The 26355-nt window shown below is 35.7% G+C and overlaps 1 protein-coding gene across 5 annotated transcripts in view; it reads left to right on the plus strand.

Moving 5' to 3' along the window:
* Positions 1–26355, plus strand: part of SENP6 (SUMO specific peptidase 6) — a 115965-nt gene that overhangs the window by 58515 nt on the left and 31095 nt on the right. For all 5 annotated transcript variants that reach the window (XM_044757561.2, XM_044757562.2, XM_070496670.1 and 2 more), the window contains 3 exons: positions 9155–9303; positions 14363–14657; positions 22487–22719. In XM_044757561.2, the coding sequence (XP_044613496.2) occupies positions 9155–9303; positions 14363–14657; positions 22487–22719 (677 nt within the window). The remainder of the gene's footprint in view (positions 1–9154; positions 9304–14362; positions 14658–22486; positions 22720–26355) is intronic.

Raw genomic sequence — 26355 nt, forward strand, 5'->3', positions numbered from 1 at the left:
TTTATAACTGATTTGAGAATCAATTTAATTGTAAGCTGAAAAATCAGGGAATGATTGCATATTCATGTGACTACAGCTTGAAATCTTTTAGATTTTATTAGCATTTTTGTTAAATTCAAGATCCAAATATTAGCTGTAAATGGGTTATAACTTCAAACTGTGTTTTGTTTAACTGTTATAATCTTGTATTGTGTAATTGTCTTGATTTAAGTGGTTTTGCTCCTAAAATTTAAAATACATCATGCAACCACTGAATACACGGATACAACAGTGTTAACAGTAGATGTTGGAAAATAATTGTGAGTAGAAATTTATGTTTGCATTGAAATTATGTTTAATATGCTGATATTATATTAATGTGAAAATAAAATACGGGCAAGTAACATTTTGAAAAATGTTTCACCACCAGATTGGTTTTCATCATTTAGAATAGTGATTCTTTTTTTTTTTTTTAACTTTTTTATTGTGGTCTAAATCGTTTATAACATTGTGAAATTTCAGTTGTACATTAATATTTGTCAAACATTGTGTAAATATGCCTCTGCACCCCTTGTGCCCACCCTCCCCACCCCTTTCCCCCTGGTAACCACTAAATTGTTCTCTTTGTCTGCGAGTTTGTTTATATTCCACATATGAGTGAAATCATACGGTGCTTGTCTTTCTCTGTCTGGCTTATTTCACTTAACATGCTCTCAGGGTCCATCCATGTGGTTGTGAATGGGACAATTATGTCTTTTTTTTATGGCTGAGTAGTATTCCATTGTATATATATACCACATGTTCGTTATCCAGTCATCAGTTAGTTGTTGGGCACTTGGCTTTCTTCCATGTCTTGGCTATTGTGAATAATGCTGCAGTGAACATAGGGGTGCACAAGTCTCTTTGGATTGTTGATTTCAAGTTCTTTGGATAAATACCCAGTAGTGGGATAGCTGGGTCATATGGTATTTCTATTTTTAATTTTTTGAGATATCTCCATACTGTTTTCCATAGTGGCTGCACCAGTTTGCATTCCCACCGGCAGTGAATGAGGGTCCCCTTTTCTCCACAACCTCACCAACATTTACTTTTTTTTGTCTTGGTGATTAATAGCCATTCTAACTGGTGTAAGATGATATCTTAGTTTTGATTTGCATTTCCCTGATGATTAGTGATGTTGAGCATTTTTTCATGTGCCTATTGGTCATCTGTATATCTTCTTTGGAAAAATGTCTGTTCATATCCTCTTCCCACTTTTTGATTGGGTTGTTTATTTTTTTGTAGTTCAGTTGTGTGAGTTCTTTATATATTATGGAGATTAACCCTTTATCAGAATCATGATTTGCAAATATTTTCTCCCAGTTGGTGGGTTGTTTTTTCATTTTGATCTTGGTTTCCTTTGCCTTCCAGAAGCTCTTTAGTCTGATGAAGTCCCACTCACTTATTTTTTCTTTTGTTTCCCTTGTCTGAGTGGACATCATATTTGTAAAGATCCCTTTAAGGCTGATGTCAAAGACTGTACTGCCTGTATTTTCTTCCAGAAGTTTTATGGTTTCAGGTCTTACCTTTGAGTCTTTGGTCCATTTTGAGTCTGTTTTTTTCTATGGAGAAAGATAATGATCTACTTTCATTCTTTTGCATGTGGCTGTCCAGTTTTCCCAGCACCATTTATTGAAGAGACTTTCCTTTCTCCATTGTATGTTCTTGGCTCCCTTGTCAAAGATTTGCTGTCCGTATATGTATGGTTTTATTTCTGGGCTTTCAGTTCTTGTTACAAATAATTTTTAATGTTTATTGAACGTCATTCATTAAGTAGATAAAAACAATCTTTTTTTTTACTTTTTATTTTGAAATCATTTTAGAGTTACAGAAAAGTTGTAAAAAATCCTAGAGAGAGTACATGTTTACTCTTTACCCAGCTTCCCTTGATGTTAACATCTTCCAATCATAGTACATTTATCAAAACTAAGAAATTGTCATTGTTATAAGATTCTTTTTTTCTCCCTACTTTTTCTCTCCAAATCCCCCCAGTACGCAGTTGCATATTTTAGTTGTGGGTCCTTCTAGTTGTGGCATGTGGGATGCCACCTCAGCATGGCCTCGTGAGCGGTGCCACGTCCACGCCCAGGATTCGGACTGGTAAAACCCTGGGCTGCAGAAGTGGAGCATGTGAACTTAACCATTCGGCCTTGGGGCCGGCCCCTGTTATAAGATTCTTAATAAGCTACAGACTTTGGTCATTTTTCACCAGTTTTTCACAAATATCCTTTTTGTGTTCCAAGATCTAGTTTGGGCTCCCACCTTGCATTTATTTGTCATGTCTCCTTGACACTTTTGAAGAGTATGGTTAGTTTCTTCGTAGAATGCCTCTCAGTGTAGGTTTGTATGATGATGTCTTATGATTAGGTTGAGGCTATGCATTTTTGTCAGGACTTCTACAAAAGTGATGCTGTGTCTTTTCAACACATTATATCAGGGGTTGTATGATATTGATATGTCTTAGTACTGTGATGTTAACTATGATCTGTTGATTAGATAGTTTCTGCTATGTTTCTCCGTTGTAAAATTATTTTTTTTTCCTTTTATACTTAATAAAGATCTTGGGAGAGATACTATACTCCAAGACTATGCAAATATCCTGTTTTTCCTCAAACTTTCACCCACTGGCTTTAGCATCCATTGGTGGGTCATGCTGGCAGCAGTCATTAATTGGTGTTTATCTAATGGTAATTTTCTCTTTTCTTCATTTCTTTTACATTTATTAATTGGAATTCTTCTGTAGGAAAGAGCTGTGCCTTCTCCCTTAGTTGTTTCCTTATTCGTTCGGTTATTGATATCTGTGGACTTATAGACAATGAATGAAGTGTTTGTTTACACGCACACGTGTCTGGTTCATCTGGGCGAGTAGTATTGGTAAACTTCAGGAGAGAGATATTGGTATATTTTACTTTGATTTAGTTTCTTTTGTGTTAGGTGGGTGCGTGTATACTTGGGCATAGGATGAATGAGAATGCTATAATAGTATTGCATATATTGTTGCATAAAGGTTGCATTTTATTTTAGAATTTCCTTTGGAGATATTTTTTAAAACATAGAAATTTCAAACCCCAGGATCACTAGTTATTGGCATAGCACCTGGAATAATTTTCTCCTAAAAAGGAATCGTTGTCTTTTTATAGTTCTTAACACCTAAGGTGATTACCTTTTCCCCTTTTATTTTGCATTTAAGAGACACAATATGAATTTTTTTTTAAGGATTGGCACCTGGGCTAACAACTGTTGCCAATCTTTTTTTTTTTTTTCCTGCTTTATCTCCCCAAACCCCCCTGTACACAGTTGTATATCTTAGTTGCAGGTCCTTCTAGTTGTGGGATGTGGGATGCCACCTCAATGTGGCCTGACGAGCGGTGCCATGCCCGCGCCCAGGATCCGAACCCTGGGCCGCCGCAGCAGAGCACACGAACTTAACCACTTGGCCACAGAGCCAGCCCCCTACAATATGAATTTTGATAACTTATAGCCATGTATCAGCACTTATTAGCATTGATAAGCAGTTCTCTAGGATAAAATTAAAGCTTTTAAACCATTAAGTATAAGTTTTGGTGAGATCACATATCCTGTTGCTTTTTGCTTAATGTTCTTTTTATATATTTTTTAAACATGTAGAATAACGACAACTATATTACTGTAAATTAAGATTTCTCATTGTTCCCCTGCCTATTCTTTCCTTTATTTCTTAACTTTCCTTTTTGTTTTCCAACCTGTTCTTTGTATTCTTGTCAAAGAGAATTAATAGACTTCTACTGTATGAATGACCATTTAATTACATTTTAATGTAATTATATTATGATTACAACTTAAATCACCCTATTTAGCACTGTTTAATTCATATGCAGAAGAAAAATATCTACTTACTCTTAACCAGTCAGATTAGCATCTTAATATGTAAATTCCCAGGCTTTTTCTTTGCATGTGTACCCATTTTTTTTAATGCATTCATACTATATATACTGTTCTGTAACTTGATTTTTGCCTTTGTTATGATATTATTTGTTTTCTATACTCTGATTAAAAGATGCTAGAGGAGCCGGCCCATGGCTTAGTGGTTAAGTTCAGCACACTCTGCTTTGGCATGGAACTATACCACTAGTCAGTGACCATGCTGTGGCGGCAACCCACGCACAAAATAGAGAAAGATTAGCATGGATGTTAGCTCAGGGCAAATTTTCCTCAAGCAAAAAGAGGAATATTGGCATGGGTGTTAGCTTGGGTGAATCTTCCTTAGGGAAGAAAAAAAAAAGGTGCTGGAATATCAGAAGAAAACCAGCATGGGAAGCAAAATTAAAGGAAGTTTAAGAATCAAATGGATGAGTTTATCTAAGGTGGACTTCTTTACAAGTTAATATATCCAAGTCTCTAATCATTTTTTAGTCAAAGCATAGTGGCCCACTATAGTTTGTTATTTTCAGTGTTTTGATATTATATACGTTATGATTAATAATCTAGTACATACATATTGTGTATTTGATTATTTTCTTAGATTAAATCTGTAGAAATAAAATCAGGGACAGAGTTTATGTGTATTTTAAAGACTTTTGATATGTCACTGCCAAAATGCCTTTTGGAAAGGGTGTCAGCCCCTAACAAACAGTATTCAGTAGCCTGTTTTCTCATGCTCTTCGGCAACGTTCGAGGTTGTTCTTTTAGGCTTTGCCAGCTTGATAGGGAAATCGTTTTTGGTTTTTTCAGTTTCTTCATTACTGGTGAGGAAGTTTATATGTTCAATGGCCATCTGAATTTCTTCTTTTATTCATGTCTGCCTATTTACCACTTATTTAGCTTAGCAAAAAGTGATTTTTAAGGAGGCTGTAATGAGAACATGATACATAACTTTAGTTTTATTTTATATTGAAACTCAGTCATAGTAGCGGCTACAAGATGGAGAAAACTGGTTTTCTAGTTTGTCTTTCTCTTTTGAAAGACTATAAAAATAATTTAAAAGAAATACATAACCAGAATAAAGATAGTTGTGTTCTATCACTGTTCTTAGGGTATATGCATTCCAGCATGTTAGTAATACCACAACTGAATTCTCAAACAAGAAAGCTAAGGGCCTTCCTTGCCCCAACCCACCTCCAATTTCTAGTATGAAAATTTTCAAACATGCGGAAAAGTGGAAAGACTTACAGTAAATACACAGATATCTACCATGTCTATTCTACAATTAACACTTTTCTATATTTTATCACATACCTATGTATTGACTCAACCATTTATAAGAATTCATCTTATTTTTTTCTTGATACATTTTAGGATAAATTGCAGACACCAGTACACTTCACTCCTAAATACTTCAGCAGATATATCATTATCTAGAGTTTAATATTTGTTTATAGTTTTCTTTTTCTCTTTTGAAATAAAATTTATATATGATGAAATGCACAGACCTTAAGTCTACAGTTAAATACAATCGACAAGTACACACGCCCTAACCCAAACCCTTGGGCAGACACAGTACAGATAGTCTCATTACCTCAGCAAGTTCCCTCATGTTCCTTTTCAGTTAGTCCTCACCCTTGCCCTGTCAAAGGTAACCATTGTTCTGATTTTTTTTCTAGCATGGATTAATTTTACCTATTCTACGACTTCGTATAAGTAGAATAATACAATATTGTACTCGTTTACGTAAGGCTTCTTTTCATTCAGGGTAATTGTTTTGAAATTCATCCATGTTGCACGCATTAGTGATTTGACGTACCAGTTTGTTTATCCCTTCTCCTGATGATGGACACCTGGGTTATTTCTACTTTTGGTTATTATGAATGAAGCTGCTATGAACATTCTTTTTATGGAGGGCCTTTTTTTTAAACTGGGATTTTAAAATTTATTCTATATGTCCAACCTATTAATCCCTTGTACTTATCTCAGGATATCTTCCATATTCTCACCTTTTCTGCAAATCTGGAAATACTGTGGTATATTAAAAAAAAAATCGAGCCAGAAAATCCACCAGGAAATTTCCTAATCTTGGTGTTCGTACTGTGCAGTCTTGGGTGAACACTGTATTCTCCTCTCCTTTCTAAAAGAGGAGTTCAGCGAAAGCAAGAATGTCACATGGGTTTCATCCCAAGTACTTTCCTGGAGTACTCTGTTGAGGCTGTGTCACAGCTTAGAAAAAAGGCCTTCCTTCATCAGTTAGCTGCTAAAACTGCCACAAGCCACTTGTTAAGCGTTTGCCATTCCTGGACCGGTCAAGTTTTAAGTCTTTTGCCATTTTTTCTGGCTATGAGTTGAGAGTAGTTGATTTTCACTTGAATCATCAATCTTCTCAGATGTTTTTCCCTTCTTTTCGTAGAAGATAGAATACTAAAGGAATTTTTTAATCTTGATATTAACTTCTTTATGCTTATTATTTGCCTCCTTATGGGTCTATTGTGGTTTCCTATACACTGTCAGTCGTTTGCCATCCTCCACATCACATTTGTTTCAAAAGTTTCATCTTAAAATTCCTAATTGTGTCCTTCTTTGCCTTTTCTGTCTCTTTCCTTCAGAACCTTGTAAATAACCTTGATTTAGGGATCAAGTTTTTAAAATCATTTTTGTCTGTTATCACTAAAAATCTTTCATTTCTCTCAAATCTTGGGCCACTTGCTTCCCTCTTTGTTAATTGTGATAGGAGGTGGAGAAAATGTGATATAGACGTCATGAGGTAACTGTGGTGGTGAAGAGTGTGATGCTGTGCTCAGGAATGAAGTGATAATAGTTTTTAAAACGTCAGTCTCTGATTAGGGTTTGGCAGAAGAATAATATAGAGCAAAATGACATACAGATACTGTGGGGATTACAAAGACTTCTAAAACTGTGTTCATAAGGAAAAAGGTCTCTTGTGTACATAAAAAATTTCATTAGGTCAAGAAAACTTGGAGGGAAAAAAATCCATATTTATGACAGCTCTCTCTGTAAATTAAATTATGCCAGTAACTGGTTGTGTATTCCAGACAACTGTGTGTGTATGTTTTCTGAATTCCAAATCTTGTCAGCCTCCTTTTTTACTTAGTGCCACATTCTAGTTCTTTAATACTGTCTTGTATAGAACTGCTTTTTGTACGTAATCAGTCTGACAAAGTAAGCTAGCCCTTGTAGGAATAATCACTAGCTCCTGGGCCTCTGCGCCTGCCTGGCTTCTCCGTAGCCTCGGGTGGAGTTCTTGGAAGCAGCTTTCAGTTCCTCTCCCTGTCTGGAGGCTAAGTCCTTATGTTTCTAGATCTGTGAGTGAATCATTATCTCTGTTTGGCAAAGTTAAGCTGTTTTCAGAGATGACATAGTAACAGCATCCCTTCCTTCCACCCATGTAATTTCATCTTATTTTAATGTGTCATCTGGTTTTATTTTTTGTAATGTGATTCATTAATCCATTAAACATTTTTCGAGCCCTTACCTTGTACAGTTTCTAGACTCGGGAAAACATGTTACACATGATTTCTTCTCTGTCTGGGCTGACAGTAGAATGGGAGGAAGCCGATCAGTGCACATGATGACAGGAAGATAAAGTGAATGCTCATAGAAGTGTGTATGAAGTACTGTGATAACTCTGAGGATTGCTGCTTGTGGGCAGAGGCAGCTTCCTAACAGAGAATGGTTTGAACTCAGTTTAAACAGGAAGGGCTCTGCTTGTGAAGAGGATGGTGTACGTAGGAGGGTGAAAGAGAAAACACCCTGGAGAGATGCACCTCTTTGGGGTACTCTTTGATTGGAAGTAAGACTGGAACATCAACACACATTTTGGCTTGCCAAGGAGGTTTAGAATTTTTTCCTTAACTACTAGAAATTTGAAAGATTTTAAACATTGGAATGATAGAGTCTCATTTTTGTGTTAGGACGATCCCTTTGGTGGTAGTGGAGAAGGAACTGAAGCAAGCAGCATTGGAGTGAGGGAAGTCAGTCTGGGCAGGAGTTAAGCATCTGAAATATAGTGTCAGTGGAGCTGGAGAGGAAGAAGTGAATTTAAGAGCTATTAGTGGAATTCCCTTGAATACGAGGAAGGGGGCACAAGGGGAAGTCTACGATTACTTAAATTTCTAGTTTTGGTGTCCAGGAAAACAAAGGTGTTTGAACTGCGCAGAAACTGAGAAGGTGGAAATGACTTAGTGAAACTCTGTGTGATTATACTAAACAAGAATAGTTATATTGCTTTCTTGAAACAGTATTGTATATCAAACTCGGAAATATTAGATAATGTTGATTTTTATGTATAGGTAACTCCTTATTTAAAAAAAGCAAAGGACCGGCGGGTGGCATAGAAGTTAGGTTTGCACACTCTGCTTTGGCAGCCTGGGGTTCGCCAGTTCAGATCCCAGGCACAGACCTACTGCTTGGCAAGCCATGCTGTGGCAGGCGTCCCACATATAAAGTAGAGGAAGATGGGCACAGATGTTAGCTCAGGGCTCATCTTCCTTAAAAAACAGGATGTTAAAGATGGGAAAATGGAAGTATTTAACAAATTTGGGGTTATGTAAGTGGAGCGTTTTGGTTTGTAAATTCATTAACTTTTGTTTTAGAACTGTATGTTTGGTCTTCTTGCATAGTTAAATCTTTGATGATGAAGTCACGTTGTAATAAATTTTAAATTGTCCTGTTTTGGAGTTCATTATATTATTTAAAAATTCTAATTATATCCTTAATGGAAATTGTTAAATTTACTTCAGAAATAATGAGGAAAATTCTCTTTTGTATTTCTTGAACTTAAAAAACCGTTAGGTTGAGGGTTAGTTTAGTTTCCCTTAAACAGGTGTACCTAATGTTCGAATTAAAATTTTTCTCATTACTAATACAAGAAGAGTAACTAACTTAGAAAATTGTGTGTGTATGAGCTTCAGTGCAGGAAGTGCCTGTGTTGCATTGTAGCACAGAATAAGCTGAAGAGAATATTGATATACTTGATGAAAGTGGTCCACAGTGTGAAGATGCTGGTGAGGAGTAAAAAGCAGACAAGAGCAGCCAGAAGATGACTCCTTGCTCTGACTTAAAGTTCTGGTTATTCTTCATTGCTCCACGTGTTAAAGCATTAGTTTATTTTAACTAAAACATAATAATTTGATAATATAAGTTAGCATTTTTCGTAGCAAAGATCATGAAGAAGTTATAAAATTCTCTTGGTTTTTTCTCTTTCCTTTAGATCGTATAATGAAGAAAACAGAAGAGTCTGAGTCACCCCTGGAGTCTGAAATTAAAAGGAAAGTGCCACAGAAACGGCACAGTGGTACATATCAGTCTACTCCTTCTCCTCTGTCTCCTGCTTCAAAAAAATGTGTAACTGAATTAGAGGTGGGTAGAGAAGTGATGGTATTTTTATAAATATTATTTTTAGTACTTCTTAATTTCTAGTTGACCTTTTTTCGTAGGACTAGAAGAGACCCAGAAAAGTTATGTAAGCAAACTTTTCTGCCTTGGTTAGATCATTTTTTAACTATCAAAAATCTAGAATATATCTTTTTCTGAAAAGGATGTATGAATGCCTCCCTGCAACATACTGCAAATAATTGCTTTCAACCAGAAATTTTTAAAAATAATTTTAAAATTACAGAAAAGTTGAAAAAATAATTGAAAGGCTATCCACATATTCTTCTATCAGATTCTCCAGTGCCTCTGCCTGTCTTCCCCCCATATATACTTGTCTGTGTGTATTTTTCTGCACCATTTAAGTATAAGTAACAGGCATGGTGCCCATTTACCACTTAATACTTTTGTGTGTGTTTCTTTTTTTTTTTAAAAAAAGGACATTCTATATAACCAGAATACAACTATCAAAATTTAAAAATTAACATGGATCCAAAATTACCATCCAATCTACAAACGTCATTCAAATTTCACCTAACTAATGTCCTTTATGGGTACAGGATCCAATTCAGGCTCATATGTTACATTTAATTGTCATGATCTTTAGTCTTCTTTAATCTGGAATAATTTCTTAGTCTTCTCTTATCTTTTTTAACCTTTATATTTGTGAGAAGTATAGGCCACTTACTTTCTACCTCAAGTTGGGTTTGTCTGATGTTCCTTCATGGTTTATACACTTTTCAAGAATCCTCAGAAGTGATGCTATAACGTTATCATTACATCATATCAGGAGGCATATGATCATTTTCACAATCCTGATATTAACTCTTCTAGATTTGCACACTGTAAAGTTAATTAATAGATATGTACTCATTTATTAATAAGACTCACTGTAAGGTAGAGCTTTTCCTTATCCCACTTATACTTATCTATTGCTTTATTTATATCAGCATAGACATGTAGATTCTTATTTTACTCAAAAAGGTTGTAGTCTGTAACTATCATTGTTTATTTTGATGCTCAAATTGTCCCAGGCTTAGCCCACGAGAAGTTCTTCAAGTTGACTCCTGTTTCTTTTTGACATATGCCCATCATTCTTTGAGTACTTTCTTAGTTTTTGGTATAACCAGACAATCTAGACTTCTTTGTGTTTTCTCTGTCTCAGCTCTAGAGTCATGCATTTCTCCAAAGAGCCATTGTTCCTGTAAGTGGAGGGAAGCTCTGTGGGCACTAGTTATGCTTATTGCTGCTGGGTGTCATCTCTATAGGCCCTCTCAGTGGACAAAGCTAGGAAATGTGTGTTTATGTGTTAATATTTAATACATATTAAAATCCATGAGTTCACACTGATGATTCCAGTTCTAGTCCTAGACCACCGTGTTTTCTTAGCCTTTCCCACTTTGCATGTTTGTAACTCCCTTCTCTGACAGTGAGAAACCTGATTCCCATCATCCTCAGTGTATTTACTTATTTGCTCAGTTGCTTTTTATGGGATCTTATGGGACCAGTCTCCTGGTATGCCAGCATAAGCTTGTTATAGACCACACTGGCATCCCCCCACTGCTTGGCCCACTGTTTGAGCCAGGGAAAGGCAAAGGAGGAAAGAGGAAAGCTCCTCCCCAGACACACCATCCTTCATCTACTGGGCATGCCAGTTGAAAACCTCAAAATTTTTTTTGATATCTAAAATAAATCTTCCTTCTTTTACTCCCATGCCAATTTTTCTTATTCTTAGTGGAGATAAAGAATAGATTGTAGCCACCCTCTATGTAATTTTTTTCCCTTTTTTTTGTTTTTTTTTTTCCCCAAAATCCCCCCAGTATCTAGATGTACATTTTTTTTTTATTTGTGGGTGCTTCTAGTTGTGGCATGTGGGATGCTGCCTCAACATGGCCTGATGAGCAGTGCCATGTCCATGCCCAGGATCCAAACCAGCAAAACCCTGGGCCACTGAAGCGGAGTGCGCAGACTTAACCTCTTGGCCACAGGTCTGGCCCCTCTATGTAATTTTTAATTCTTGAAGAAGATTAGTTGTTTTTCTTTTCATGTGTAGTCTGAAATTCCACCCTATGTACTGCTTGTAGGAAAACAGGGTCTTTGATATTTAATGAGATTATGCATCTTTAGAATGTTTACTACAAATGACATTGTCTCATCCAAGCCAGGCTCATTCTTGTTAAATATATTGGTTATTATTTATGTGTAGAGACTGGCAGATAGTAATGTGATATGTGATTCGGATTTATTTTTATTTTGTGAAAGTCTTCCACTGACCACAAGGGAGAAAATGAGACTTTAATCTTTATTTTTCCAAAGAAATTATACTTAACAGAAAATTGTTATGAAAATTTACTACTTTACACATGCTTTACTAAAAGTAATTGATCAGTATTGAGATTCTAGTTTTTAGATTTCTAGGTTGCTATAAATTCTTAATCTTTAGTTTTTTAGCATGAAAAAATTAATACCACATTTGGTTCAGCTCATCTGCATTTTGTTCCTAATTGTTGCAAACAGTTCCATGATATGTTTCTTAGCTGATAGAAGGCATATGATAATAGCTTACAATATATTTCCTTCTGTATTTTAACACTGGAAATTTTAATAGTCAGGGTATGCTTTTTCTGTTTCACTATAAATTTTATAGAAGGAAATATGTGGAAGTACCTCTTTTTCATGGAGTTCTTTTCACTGAAATAGGTCCTGTTTATCTATATTATAAACAGGAAAGTGTTGGAGCCAGCCATTACCCATCTTAATCATATCCTCAGATTCTTAACAGACACAGTTAGCTTATATATGGCTGACTCCCACTGTGGCAAATGAGGCTCTATCTCCCACATAAATGAATGTCTTTGAACTTCTTTGGGTGTATTAAACCTAGCTAAAGGTGAAAATATGTCTTTGCTCATCATGAAAATAGTGTGGTTTAGAGTTTTCCTAGAGAATTAGATACTTCATTACGGAGTAGTGTGTAGGTAGGGTTTGTTTATGGGTTTCCCTTTCAGGTGCAGTGGGGCATAGCCAACATTTGCATTGTTTGTATTTCATTTAAATTACTATTATTTCCTTCTCTTTTTGGCAATAGGCTAAAATATGAAAGTCAGATAATCTGTTCCACATTTATATCTAACTAAGTGTTTGCATAGTTACCTGTTACCTATTCTAAATACAGAGGGCCCTATTGAAAGTGCTATGAGAAAAATAATTTCCTTATATCTAGACTCCACAAATAGCATAACTGAATTCTCCTGTGTACTAGCAGAGAAAGAGATGTGCTCTTTTTTTATAATCCACATATGCTGAGGTTGTGCACTGATGTTCTAAGTTCAGATTTGCCCTGGTTAAAGCTTGGTTTTCATTCCTTTTTGTCATCTAGGGTAGATCCTTGAATAGGTAACATGGTATAATAGAAGGGCTTTGTTATTTGTCATGTTGGGCAAAGTAAACAATTTCTTTGTCAGTTTTTTCATTTTTAAAACAAGGAGATAAGACTAGAGCAGTAGTCTTTAGACTTTCTTTGCTTTTATATGTTCTACATAGTTTTGAGTTATAAATTTACATGGAATAAAATATATAGAACTTAAGTATTCGGTTAAATGAATTTTGAAATTTGTGTATACACATATAATCGTATGTAACTGCCACCTACTAGTCAGTCCTTCTGCAGCCACTTAATGACTTCTGTCACCTAAAAGACCTCCAAGAATTTTGAAAAACTACGTATTCTCTTATGTTTTTCTAAGTTGTGATTGAACATTTTTCATCCCAAGTTTAAATGTTCTCACAGGATGAATAGTTGACACAGTGAAAAGAGTACCATTTTTAAATAGCATGGTTAAATCTCTGTCATATATAGATCTGGTGGGATCCACATCCCATAGCAGTTGGTAATTACCATCTCATTCTGTCATTTCATGGTCACAACAAATACTTATCCACTTATTTCCTGTGATATAAGGCTCAAAGTGTTAAAGAAGTTTTTTTTAAGGTTATTTCAGTTTTTAATAGTACGGTATTGATTAAAACTATATATTGTTACAAGGTTTGATAAGTATTTGATATAAAAAGTAAAATTATTGGAAATATGTCTTTTAATTAGACATTGACTACTTTTCTCAATTAGTTCATGTGTCCATGGATAAATATTATGTTGCATACTGAGGCAAAACTCAACATCTGTTGATATTTTTCCTTCTCATAGATGTAAGTGCTGAAGACCCTTGTTCACGTAAATAAGTACATGAGTATGGAAAGAGTTTTATTATAGTAATATCACTCAGTACCTTGAACTCCTTCTAAGGTATATACCCCAAATCACATGATATTCTACTGTCAAAAAACACTTTTAATGATCTTGCAATTGTAACCCTAGATTAGGCCTTCCTTAAAATATTTTTGAAGCACTGTCTTAGAAATCAGTTGTCCTACAAAAGTTTTTAACCAGTACTTAGAATCTGTTCATTTTTCCAACATTTAAAATTATTCTTTTGTTTGATTTGTGGTTTTTATACCCCAACACAATGCACATTGTAATACTTCAAATGGAAGACGTGTTCAGCATCCTTTTTTTCAGTAGGAGAAGAGCAATTGTGGCAGGAGATGCCTTGACCTCAAAAGTGTATTCACATCAGTTTTTAGAAAGATTACATGGAAATTGACAATGTCGAAATTGATTCCCTGAAGATTATTTATGCCCTGTATGCCTTAGAAAGTCTTTACGTAGCGCTTGAGGAGCACGCATAGTCCGATTTGCTGGACTAGATGGTCTCGAACATTCCTTCTAGCATTCTGATGCTAACTCCCAAGTAACATGACATATTCAGGATTTTGTGGTAGCCATGGCGATGATGATGGGGAGTGAGAGACTTAATTTTGAGACTTTTGTTGTTGTTTTTCATGCCATTGAAATAAAATGCCGAAGTCTTTTGTTTCTTTTATTCTTTTGCAAGTTTAGTTTTCTGAACAGGGTGAATATTGTCCAAAATGTGTGGAAAATGAAGAAAATCAGAACAAATGCCAAAGTTGTGGTATTCTTTTTCCTAAGGATTTACAAAGAAATTGTAGACAAGCTATAACTTTGAATGAATCTACTGGACCATTATTAAGAACATCAATTCATCAGAATTCTGGAGGACAGAAATCACAGAACGCAGCAGTCCCACCCAAGAAGTTTTATGGCAACAGTATGGGAAAGGTTCCAGTGGATGTCATTGTGAACTGTGGTGGTGGTAGAGCGAATTTACAGACTAATGGGAAAGTCATTTTACCTAGGTCAAAAGGAGTCAAAATCACAAGCCCGAAAGAAAGGAAAACAAGCCCATCAGACCTAAATGATCCAAGTAAGTATTTTACTCCCTTTAATATTGCCTATATCAAGCCAATATTTCTCACATATATTTTTAATTATGAGTGTGAGCATATTTGAGAAGTGTAGTTTTAATAGGTATCTTCTTGTGTCAGTTATATAACATGTTTTTTGGGTGGATGACTTAAACCATCCGTGTAGTTGGAAAATAACAACTGATTTTGTTCTCATCCATTCCATCTTCAATAGTAAAAGCACAGACCTTGGCCCCAGTCTTAGGTCAAGTGCCAGTTGTGCCCAGCTTTGTAACTTTGGCCCAGTTAATTTAATTGCTTTGAATTGTAAGTGGATATATTTCCCACCTGAAAGTGTTTTTGAGGGAGTAAATAAAATAACATATAAAGTGCCTAGCATTGCTCAATAAATTATTTGACACATAGAAAGGACTCATTGAAAATTAATTCCCTTATCACTTTTTTTCTCCCCTAAATCTTTTTCCTATCTTTAGACACTTGTGCACATGTGTGTGTATATGGACTGTGGTCCTATTTGTAATACATAGCAAAAGATTGGAAACAGTCAGGGACTGGTTGAATAAACTATAGCATATGTAGTTATAAAAGGGAAAGAGCTGATTTACTATTGTGTAGAGTAATTTCCAAGATCTTTAACTAACTGAATAAAACAAGGTGCAGATCAGAGTGTATAGTATGCTACCCTTTATTTTCGAAGGGTGGGAGAATGAATATAGGTTTTAAAAAAAAAATGGAAAGATATGCCAAAAACTAATTTAGAAAAGGTAGTTGGTTAGAAGGGGAAGAAAACAGTGTAAGAGTTAGGGATAGATGCTTCCATTTCTCCAAATAGACCTTTTTATATAGCTTTGGCTTTGGAACCATGATTGCGTGATTTGGGACATTTTACATGATTATAAAACAAAATTAAATCAGAAATTTAAAAAGCAACAAAAACAAAATGAAACAAACAAACCTAAGTATGTATCTAGTTAATGGCTTGAACACATAGAAAATTATTTCAAATGAATTTAAATTAATATTGTGCTGTACATCCCTGATGTGATATTGCAAACAGAATTGCAAAGAAATCAATCCTAAGTATATTCAGTAATATTGTTATTAGTAATATTGGTATTATTGTTTTTAAACACACATATTGATAAAGCAAATAAGCAATTAGTCTCCAGAAACCAAGATTCTTGGTGTTAGAGAAAAGGAATACAAAGTTGCAATCAGAGAAGTAAAAATGCTGTAACTTTAAATTTGAATTAGAGATAATAGTTGAACTTATTATGTATGTTCTCTGGAAAAGAAAATAAATATTTTCTACCTTTACCCACAGAAGATGTATAGAAACAAACAACTCTAGTTCCCATATTTGTGTTTTTGAATACCATTTCCCTAAAAATAATCGCAACTCCTCAGAGAAGTGCTGACTCCTAGTCTGGAGCACAAATGTATGAGATAAACCTGGATCATCTAGTCATATCTGGAAGCATGGAGGCAGTCAAAAACTATTATGGACATGTCAAAAGAACACAGGAACTAAAATGAAAGAGCTCCCTCTCACCAATGATGGGACTACTTGGGTCACAAAAGGACCTATTTATAACTACTATTTATTGAAATACATCAAATATTTTAAAACCAATTGGTTCATAATGATATCCTCATACTCCCCCCAAAAGAAAACTATCCATTGGTTACCTTTGGACATTGCTTAAGGTTCCAAATTGTTACTCTGAAAACTGGTAAATAAAGGGGATAAGATTAAGAATTTTTTTAACTTCAGAAATATGTCAAGTCCTATTTTAATTAGTTCAATATAAAAACGTTCACCTATACAAGTACCTTAGCATATTTCTCAGAAAGAACTCAGGTTAAAAAAAAGAATTACTGTATGATAGCTGTCAAGTCAACAGTCTGTTATGATGTTATGATGATATTGATATTTGATGAATATTTTATGATACATTTAGTGTTACATCAATGCATATTAAATATGGTTAATATCATTTGACTCTTTCCTAATGGTGAGGTTTTTAAACTTCAGTTGTAAGATATGAAGAAAACTTGCACTTATTAGGCAGTTACAGGGTATTATTACTGAGCCAAACTTTATATAGGAAATTTAGCATCCTGAGAAGCTTTCCAGGATGAGGGGAACTGGAAGTTAATAAGGCTAAGTGATACATAAAAAAAACAAAATAAATACCATGTCTACATCAACCATGGAGGTGCCTTAAGTAGTTTACTATTCAGAGCTTAGCCTAGGACCATGTCAGCCATGAATTAAAACCATAAAGCATTTATTTGTTCCCCTCCCCTCCTCAAAAAAAAAAAAGTTAAAGACTAAGTATTTCCCATTAAAGTATATGGGAAAATACGTTGTATTTTAAGAACACTTCATATTAGTAATAAAGATATCATTTATTGCATGCTTATGTGCCCTTTATGTGATTCAGTTTCACAATCATGTGAGGTAGGTACTTATATACTCCATTTTATAAATAAGGCAACCTAGGCTTAAGGAGATTGAGTAACTTCTCAATATTATATTTATATGGAATTTTGTAGTTTAGATTTTTAAAAACAGGTTTTTCTGTTTCTAAAGTCTGTTTTCTTTATATGCTTAATCATACTTAAATTTGTATTCCTATTAAAATAGTTTATTATCATGAAGCTTTTATTCTGTCATGGGTGGTCAAATAATATAATGTCCAGTGTCTCAAGTCGTGATAAATCTATGTAGAAAAGTGACTCAGGTCCAGGGAATAGAGAGTGACAGTTGTCAGGTGTCAAGAGGAGGAGGATGCTATTTTAAATAGGTGATGGAATAGGCACCTTTGATAAAGTAGCTTTGAGCAGAGCCCAGAATGAGGTGAGGAAGAAGACATGCTGATCCTGTGGGAATGAGTTTGGAATGTAAGTACAGAGACCCCATGTCCGTCTGCTTGGGCCGCCATGACAGAATACTGCCAAGTGAGTGGCTTAAACAACAGAGATTTATTTTCTCACAGTTCTGGAGGCTGGAAGTCCAAGATCAAGTCCTCACCATCAGGATGGTGAGGACTCTCTTCCTGGCTTGCAGATGGCTGCTTTTTCGCTGTGTTCTCATGTAGCCTTTCTTTTTTGCGTGCACAGACAGAGAGGTCTCTAGTATCTTCTCTTCTTATGAAGTCACCAGTCCTATCAGATTAAGGTCTCACCTTTATGACCTCATTTAACCTTTATTACTTCCTTATAGGCCCTATCTCCAAATATTGTCACATTGGGTTTTAGGGCTTCAAGATAGCAATTTTGAGGGAGCACAATTCAGTCCATAGCAGACCCTGATGCAGGATCTTAAGTATGTATTTATGTAGAATATATTCTATATTTTGTACAGAATTAAAGCAGCTGTGAGAACAGTTTTTTAATTATATTATATTACCTTTGCACACTTTCCGCATTTCCTTTGCAATTATGGTGACATTGAACGCAACCCTCACTTATTTTAAGTTAATAAAACAAGAACTATGTATAATTCTACCTCTTGCAGGGTTGGGGCTTTATAGTAAGTTTTTGATATGGTAGCTATAGAAGCTTTTTTAAAAGTTTTTATTGAGATTATGATAGTTTACAACCTTGTGACATTTCAGTTGTACATTATTGTTTGTCAGTCATGTTGTAGGTGCACCCCTTCACCCTTTGTGCCCACCCCCAACCCCCCATTTGCCTGGTAACCGCTAATCTTTTCTCTTTGTCTACATGTTTAACTTCCACATGTGAGTGGAGTCATACAGAGATTGTCCTTCTCTATCTGGCCTGCTGTTTTTGGATGGAATGTTCTATATATGTCTATTAAGTACAACTGTTTTAGCTTTTCATTTAATTCCACTGTTTCCTTGTTAATTTTATGTCTGCGTGATCTGTCCAAGGATGTGAGTGGGGTGTTGAGGTCCCCTACTATGATTGTTATTTTTGATATCTCCTTTTAGGTTTCTTAATAGTTGCTTTATGAACTTTGGTTCTCCTGTGTTTGGTGCATAGATATTTATAAGCGTTATTTCTTCTTGATGGAGTGTCCCTTTGATCATTATATACTGCCCCTCTTTGTCTCTCCTTACCTGCCTTATCTCGAAGTCTACTTTGTCTGATATAAGTATTGCAACACCTGCTTTCTTTTGTTTGCCATTAGCTTGTATTATTGTCTTCCGCCCCTTCACTCTGAGCCTGTATTTGTCATTGGAGCTGAGGTGTGTTCCCTGGAGGCAACAGATTGTTGCATCTTGTTCTTTAATTCATCTTGCCACTCTGTATCTTTTTATTGGAGAGTTCAATCCGTTTACATTGAGGTTGATTATTAATGTATGAGGGCTTAATGCTGTCATTCTGTCACTTGCTTTCCAATTTTCCTGCATTTCCTTTGCTGCTTGTCCTGTGTGTTTTGGTGTACCCATTGATTTCTGTAGTTTCTTATGCTGTGTTTCTTAGTTTTTTCCTTATTTATTTTTGTGCCTTATTTATTTTTTAGTTTAGTAGCTACCCTGAAGTTTGTATTCAGAATCTTGTGCATAACATAGTCCATTTTCTGATGACCTTTTATTTCCTTAGTCTAAACTGATTCAGTCCCTTTCCTCCTCCCCTCCTAAGTTATTATTCTCATATCTTATTCCAACTTGTGTTGTGAGTTTGTGGTTAAAGTGACAAGATTGTCTTTGTTTTTGGTGTTTTCCTTCCCTTTAGCCTAATGCTATAGTTGAATATTTGCTATCCTATTCTGATTCTATCTGTTGGTCTCCTTACTCTGTGTTTTGTGACCCCTTTCTCCCTTTTTTTCTTTTTTCTGGTATGAGAGGCTTCTTGAGGATTTCTTGTAGAGGGAGGGTCTCGTGGCTACAAAGTCCCTTAGCTCTTGTTTGTCTGGGAAAGATTCAGTTTCTCCCTCATATCTGAAGGACATTTTTGCTGGATAGAGTATTCTTGGCTGAAAATTTTCATCTTTTAAAGTTTTGAATATGTCACTCCATTCTCTCCTAGCTTATAAGTTTTATGCAGAGAAATCTGCTGAAAGTCTGATAGGCGTTCCTCTGTAGGTTATTTTCTTCTGCCTTCTTGCCCTTAGTATTCTTTCTTTGTCATTCATTTTTGCCAGTTTTACTACTATATGCCTTGCAGAAGGTCTTTTTACATTGACAAATCTAGGAGATGTGGAAGCTTCCTCCACACATTTCTCTCTCATTCCCTAGGTTTAGGAAGTTCTCGGCTATTATTTCTTTGAGCACGCTTTCTGCTCCATTGTTTTTCTTTGCCCTCAAACATACCTGTAATTCTTATGTTGCATTTCCTGATTGAGTTGGATATTTTCAATTTTGCTGATTCACTCCTCCATGGTGTCCACACGAGCATTCGTGGAATCCGTATTTTGTTTTATCTCTTCCATTGTGTCTTTCATCTCTAGTATTTCTGATTGATTCTTCTTTATAGTTTCAATCTCTTTTGTGAAGTAGCTCCTGAACTCATTGAATTGTTTCTCTATATTCTGTTTTACCTCATGGAGTTTTTTGATGATAGCTATTCTGAATTCATTGTTGTTTAGTTTACTTATTTCTGACTCCTCAAGACATAATTCTGGGTATTTATTGTTTTCCCTCTTGTCTGGAGTTTTGATGAACTGATTGATGCTGAAACTACGGGTTTTCCTCATTGTGATATTATTCAGTTGCAGTTACAGCCTGTTGCCACAGGATGGGGGTCAAGAGCCACATATTCTGAGCCCTCCGCCTTCTGCTAATATGGTGCAGCACAGTGCAGGTTCAGAGGGTTGAGGGAACACTTTCTCTTGTGAGCAGACCCGGTTTCCTGACCAGCTCTCGCTGTCTGGTCTCCTGGGGTCTTGGCTTGATGAGGTCACCCACATGAAAGGTTAGAGGGCTTCCCTCTAGGCTGCAAGGGCACCAGGGAGTCCTGGGTGATCCTGCAGATGTGCAACCCCTCCCCTGATCCTTCCCTCTCCGAGCCTCCCGCAGCAGTGGCCCCAGTCTTTAGGGGAGGGAGCAAAGTTCTCTCTTACCCCATCCCAGCTCCTCCAAGGGGGGCTCCAGCCTCTCTGCCCTCCGTCATTTGGCTGCTGTGACTCTCTGAGGATTCCTGTGGTATTAGGATATTTTCTCTTGGAATATGTTTGCTCCTTTTTGTTGTATGTTGGAGGGAAGGGAGTCCCCAGGCGAGCTTACTCTGCCATGACGCTGACATCACTCCTATAGGAGTTTTAATGTCCCTGAAACAGTATAAAAATAATTGTAGATAGAACAGTAGGCCTCCCTTTTAATATATTTTTCTGTGGTTTTTCATCAACACCGTAAATAGTCCATGGACTTTTTTTTTAAAGCTTGTGTGTGTGTCAGGCACTGTGCTAAACTTTTTACATAGTAAATCGTATGTTTTTGAGACTATCTTTTGAAATAGAATCATTATTGTCCCCAGTTTCACAGAGGGGAGAAATTGAGGCAAATAGGTAGTAAGTGGCAAAACTCTAACTTTCAAATGTGTGTAAATCTGCGTAGATCTTCTAATCTGGCTTGTTCGATTTTTGTGTTAATAAAATACCAGATCTGAAAAAGAGCCAACTTTAGCATTTGCTCTTGAGACTGGACAGCAAAATAAAAAAGACAAATGGAGTGATGCTGTGGATGGTGCCTTTCTGTGACATCTATTTTACTCAAAAATATTAACCAAGCATTTATCTGTGGCATGCTGAAATAGAAAATTGCTCCTACGAGTTTATGCATTCTTCAACACATGATTTTTTAATGCTTTTACTGTGCCAGGCACTATTTTAGACTCCAGGAATATAGCAGTGAACAAGGGAGTGTCCTTGTTCTCTTATACTTTACGTGTAGCAGGAAGAGACAAGTAAACACGCACAATAGAAAATTTAAATCAGTTGATGTGAGTAAGTGAGAACCTGTGTGCTTGTTTTAGATTGAGTAGTCAATCAGTAAGTGATATTTAAGCTAAAAATTGATGATTTTTAAAAATGCAAAGTGTTAGGGGAATTGCAATCCAAACAGGAGCAAGCTTATGATGTTTGAGGAACAGAATAAATGACTAGTGTGCCTGGAGCATAGAGGGAAAAGTGAAGTAGTATGAGAAAGTTGCAGAAGCAGGCAAGGACCAGATTGTGTACATTCATAAGCCAGAGTTAGAAGTCAGGATTTGGCTCAAGTACAGTGTGGGTGGCTCTTGGGACTTATGATATAGAGATGGTTTGGTAAGATTCAATAATGAGTACAAAGTATAAGAGCAAATTACGTTCATAATGCCTTTGCTTGCCCACATTCATTTACTCAATAAGATTTATTGAGCATTAGGCACTGGTCCAAGTTCTCCCAAGGACCGGTTATGGTTTTAGTCATTTCCTGTGTGAGATAAAGTTATTTGGTCACATGGAGTTTTACACACATTTAAAATGCATGCTATTTTGTGAGCAATTTGTATTCATATTCTCTTGGTTCTTTAGATTTTTTGGAATTCTGAAATAGACCTACTGGTAAACATGTAATTTTTGCTGTAACTTGTGTATGTTTCTGTGTGGGTTGTGGTGATGGACTGTGGAATTAATTTCATATTTGTATATTGTAAAAGAAAAAAGAAAGCCAGTTCCTATGCTTTCTTCATTTTTAATTGTTCTCCAAATTTAACTTTTTATCAGATAGAGTGAACTGTATCGTCACTTATTTTTGTTAAGCTCAAATCTGGAGGAGAACCAAAGCAAATTTGGTATATTTCCCACTTTGGTAATATATTTACATTTTTAACTGACAGAAATGAAGTACCTGAAGTATTTAACCTTTCTTTATAGTCATTTTGTCCAGTGATGATGATGATGATGACAATGACAGGACTAATAGAAGAGAGAGCATATCTCCTCAGCCTGCTGATTCAGCATGTTCTTCCCCAGCACCGTCCACTGGAAGAGTAGAAGCAGCGCTAAACGAAAACATCTGTAGAGTAGAGCATGAACCGAGAAGCATTCCGGCCGATTCAGAGATGCATACACTCACATTGCCAAGAAAAGCAAGAATGAAAGACCAGGTACTTTTCACATTTGTTGACATTTATTCAGATTGTCCAGATTGTCTCTCATTTGAGATGTGAAATTTTTTTTGGGGGGTAATTTAGCAGTGTCAATAGAAGAAAAAGATGATTATTCATTAAGTGAGACTTAAAAATATCACTTGTAAGATTATTTGGAAGAACATTAAAACATGTACACAAAGAAATTTCAATTAATTAAAGGCTTCAAGTGTAAAACATTGAACAAAAGAGACACTATCAACCTCACAGTGAAATAAAGTATAAAAAAGTACACTTGTATGATCTAATGGACAGAGAGAAGTCATTTTGACTTGGGTATATTTTACTGTAATATTGTTGTTTTACTATATAAAAAATGTCAAAATGTTCAGATGACAAAAGATAAAAATTACATCAATAGACAAATAATATATCTAGAGAGGAATGTTTGTAACGCATATTAAATACGTTAGTAACATCTATACTAGAGTAAGAACTCTTAAAAGTTGGAGGAAAAAAAGATAAGCATAGTCAAGGGAGAAAATTCAGATAAGCTATTACATGAAAAGTGCAAATTACTAAAAAAGTGCAAATTAAAGAAAATGAAATGTAACTGTATACTTCATATCATAGACTTTCAGAATTAATACAAGATCAATTAATATGTACTGCTGGCATGAATCCAAGGGAAAGACTACTTTCCTAAATTGCTGATGGAAAAGAAAGTTATGACCTTTTGGGAAAGCAGTGTAAAAAGATTTATTAAAAATTTTTAAATGTATACGAAATGACCCGATAATTCATTCCCTAGACTCAATCTCAAAGGCATCCTCCCCCTCCAGTATGTAAGATTATATATGTAAACATGATTATTGGCAAAGAAGGTCGTTGCCCATTGATATGGAAATGGCTGAAGAAATTATTATATATCCATACCATGGACTATTATGCAGCCACTGACAAAAAAAATTAGAGCTATATCAGGGCTGGCCCGGTGGCGCAGCAGTTAAGTTAACGCACTCCCCTTCAGCAGCCTGGGGTTTCTGGTTTGGATCCTGGGTGCAGACCTTTGTACCGCTTGTCAAGCCGTGCTGTGGCAGGCATCTTACGTATAAAGTAGAGAAAGATGAGTGCAGATGTTAGCTCAGGGCAAGTCTTCCTCAGCAAAAAGAGGAGGATTGGTGGCAGATGTTAGCTCAGGGTTAATCCTCCTCCTCAAAAAAAAAAATTAGAGCTATATCAGTGACTTTTAGGATTTCTACATGATGCCATTGAATGAGAATACCAAGATGCAGAATTATGTGCGTATTTTCTTATTTTTGCGAAAAGAACTTTTAAAAAATTTTTTGCTGAGGGAAATTCTCCCTGAGCTAACATCTGTTGCCATTCTTCCTCTATTTTGTATGTGGGTCACAGTTGCAGCATGGCCACTGACAAGTGGTGTAGGTCCGCACTCAGGAACCAAACCTGGGCCACCAAAGCAGAATGAGCCCAACTTAATCACTGACCCTCAGGGCTGGCCCCAAAATAACTTTCTTTAAAGTAAAAAACTTGTATTTTAAAAAATTGTGTGTGTGTACACATATATATGACAGAGATTATAGGAGTAATAAAAATATGGAAACATACATACTTGGTTGTTAAGATGGGAACTTTAAGAAATGAAAAACAAGTAACTATAAGGATAACAGAAAAAACAAGGATTAATATTTTTGCTATAATCTTAGGGAATGCCTTTCCAAACATTTCAGCACAGAGAAAATAGTAAATGAAAAGATGAATTAGATTTGATTAAATGAAAAGTATAAAACAGTGTACCAAAAAATCATAAACAGAATTTGATAGGTAAATACAAATAGGGAAAAAGTAGTGAACTATAGACAGTGTGAATTGGTTCTTTATATATTTTCAATTTCTTAAAAAATCAAAAAATAGAAGCAAACCATTGAAAAATGAGTAAAGGAAATGAATAGAGTTCAAAAAAGATAGTAAAGTACTGAAAATGAAATTAAAACTAAATATTTTGTTAAGTGTCATATTGCTAAAAATTTTTAAAGTATAGTAGTATGTCACATTGGCTAGTGTTTGGAGAAATGGAATGTTGGATGTGTAAATTGGTCTAACTATGCTGGAGGGCAATTTGACAGTGATTATATATACCAGGATTTAGCTGCAGAAATGCTTGTTGGAGAACAGTGTGTCGTGGGAAACGATCTGAAAGAACTCAGATGTCCAGCATGAGAGGATTCAGTTAAATAAATAGTGGATTTCCATCTGATGAGATTCGTGGGTCAGCAGTTTTCAGACTGGCACACTGAAGAGTAAGGGTTCCCCAGTGCTCTTTTAGAGGCTTCCTGGAGAATGTGGACCACCCACGTTCTCGACACAGTCCCTCTACTGTAGAGTCAGCCGGATCAGCCCTTAAATTACCTATTTTATTTTTGAACTAAATAGCATCTCATTTGAAGAAAGAATTCTAAAGCAAAGAAAGAATTCTAAAGCTAAAAAAGGTTTTAAATCTCTCTACTAGATTTCTATTAGTAATCTGGGAAAATATTCATGATAAATCTGTTAAGCCTGAAAAATTAGTTGACAGAAATGAATACATGTTTATATTTAATTTATATAGGTATAAACCACATTTTGTTTCAATATGTATTTTTTCCTGTGACATCGATCACACAAACGTCTCTAGAGAGATAATGAAATAGTGCCTATCTCTGTGCAGTGGACATTTTTTCCCTCTTATTTTCTGTCAAGATCATGTTGTGGTCTTCTGATGGCAATAAAGTCTATAGCATGATAACTTTGATTACTTTCACTTTATACACATAAAATATGATTAATTTGCATTTGGAAGTGACTGTAAAATATTAATTTAACAGATTAAGTACAGTCATACATCACTTAATGATGGGGATACATTCTGAGAAATGCACCATTAGGTGATTTTGTCCTTGTGTGAGCATCAGAGTGTACTTACACAAACCTAGGTGGTGTAGCCTACTACACACTTAGGTTATATGATACTAACCTTTGGGACCATCGTTGTATATGTAGTCCATTGTATCATTGTTGACCAAAACATTACTCGACTCATGACTAGTTTAAAATTGTTAAATATATAAGCAAGCATCCTTTTGTAATGCAAATAACCATTCCCCTAAATTACCTGTTTCCTAAAGAATTACTGATTTAATCCAAGTACAGTCATGTGCTGCATAATGACATTTCAGTCAACATTCACCACGTATATGACAGTGGTCCCATAAGACTAGTAGCATACATCCTAGGTGTGTAGTAGCCTATACCATAAAGGTTTGTGAAAGTGCACTCCACAATGTTCGCACGATGATGGAATCACTTAATGATGCATTTCCCAGAACTACTTCCGTCGTTGAGGAACGTGTGGCTGTTCTACAACCACTACCACTGTTACCAGCTAACCTTTATCCAACATTTTAGTGGGCGTGAAGCACTGTGCTAACCTGCTTGTATGCATTAGCTCATGTCAATAGATACTACTCTTACTCTTCGTATTTTACAGTTTAGGAAACCAAAACTTAAAGAGTTAAGTTTTACAAGATCAGATCCTTAAGTGATAATAGCTGCGATTGGAACCCAGGCAGTCTGATTCCTGGAGTGCCATTCCTC

This window comes from Equus asinus, chromosome 24 (assembly GCF_041296235.1).
Source record: "Equus asinus isolate D_3611 breed Donkey chromosome 24, EquAss-T2T_v2, whole genome shotgun sequence".
NCBI classification, from domain to species: domain Eukaryota; kingdom Metazoa; phylum Chordata; class Mammalia; order Perissodactyla; family Equidae; genus Equus; species Equus asinus.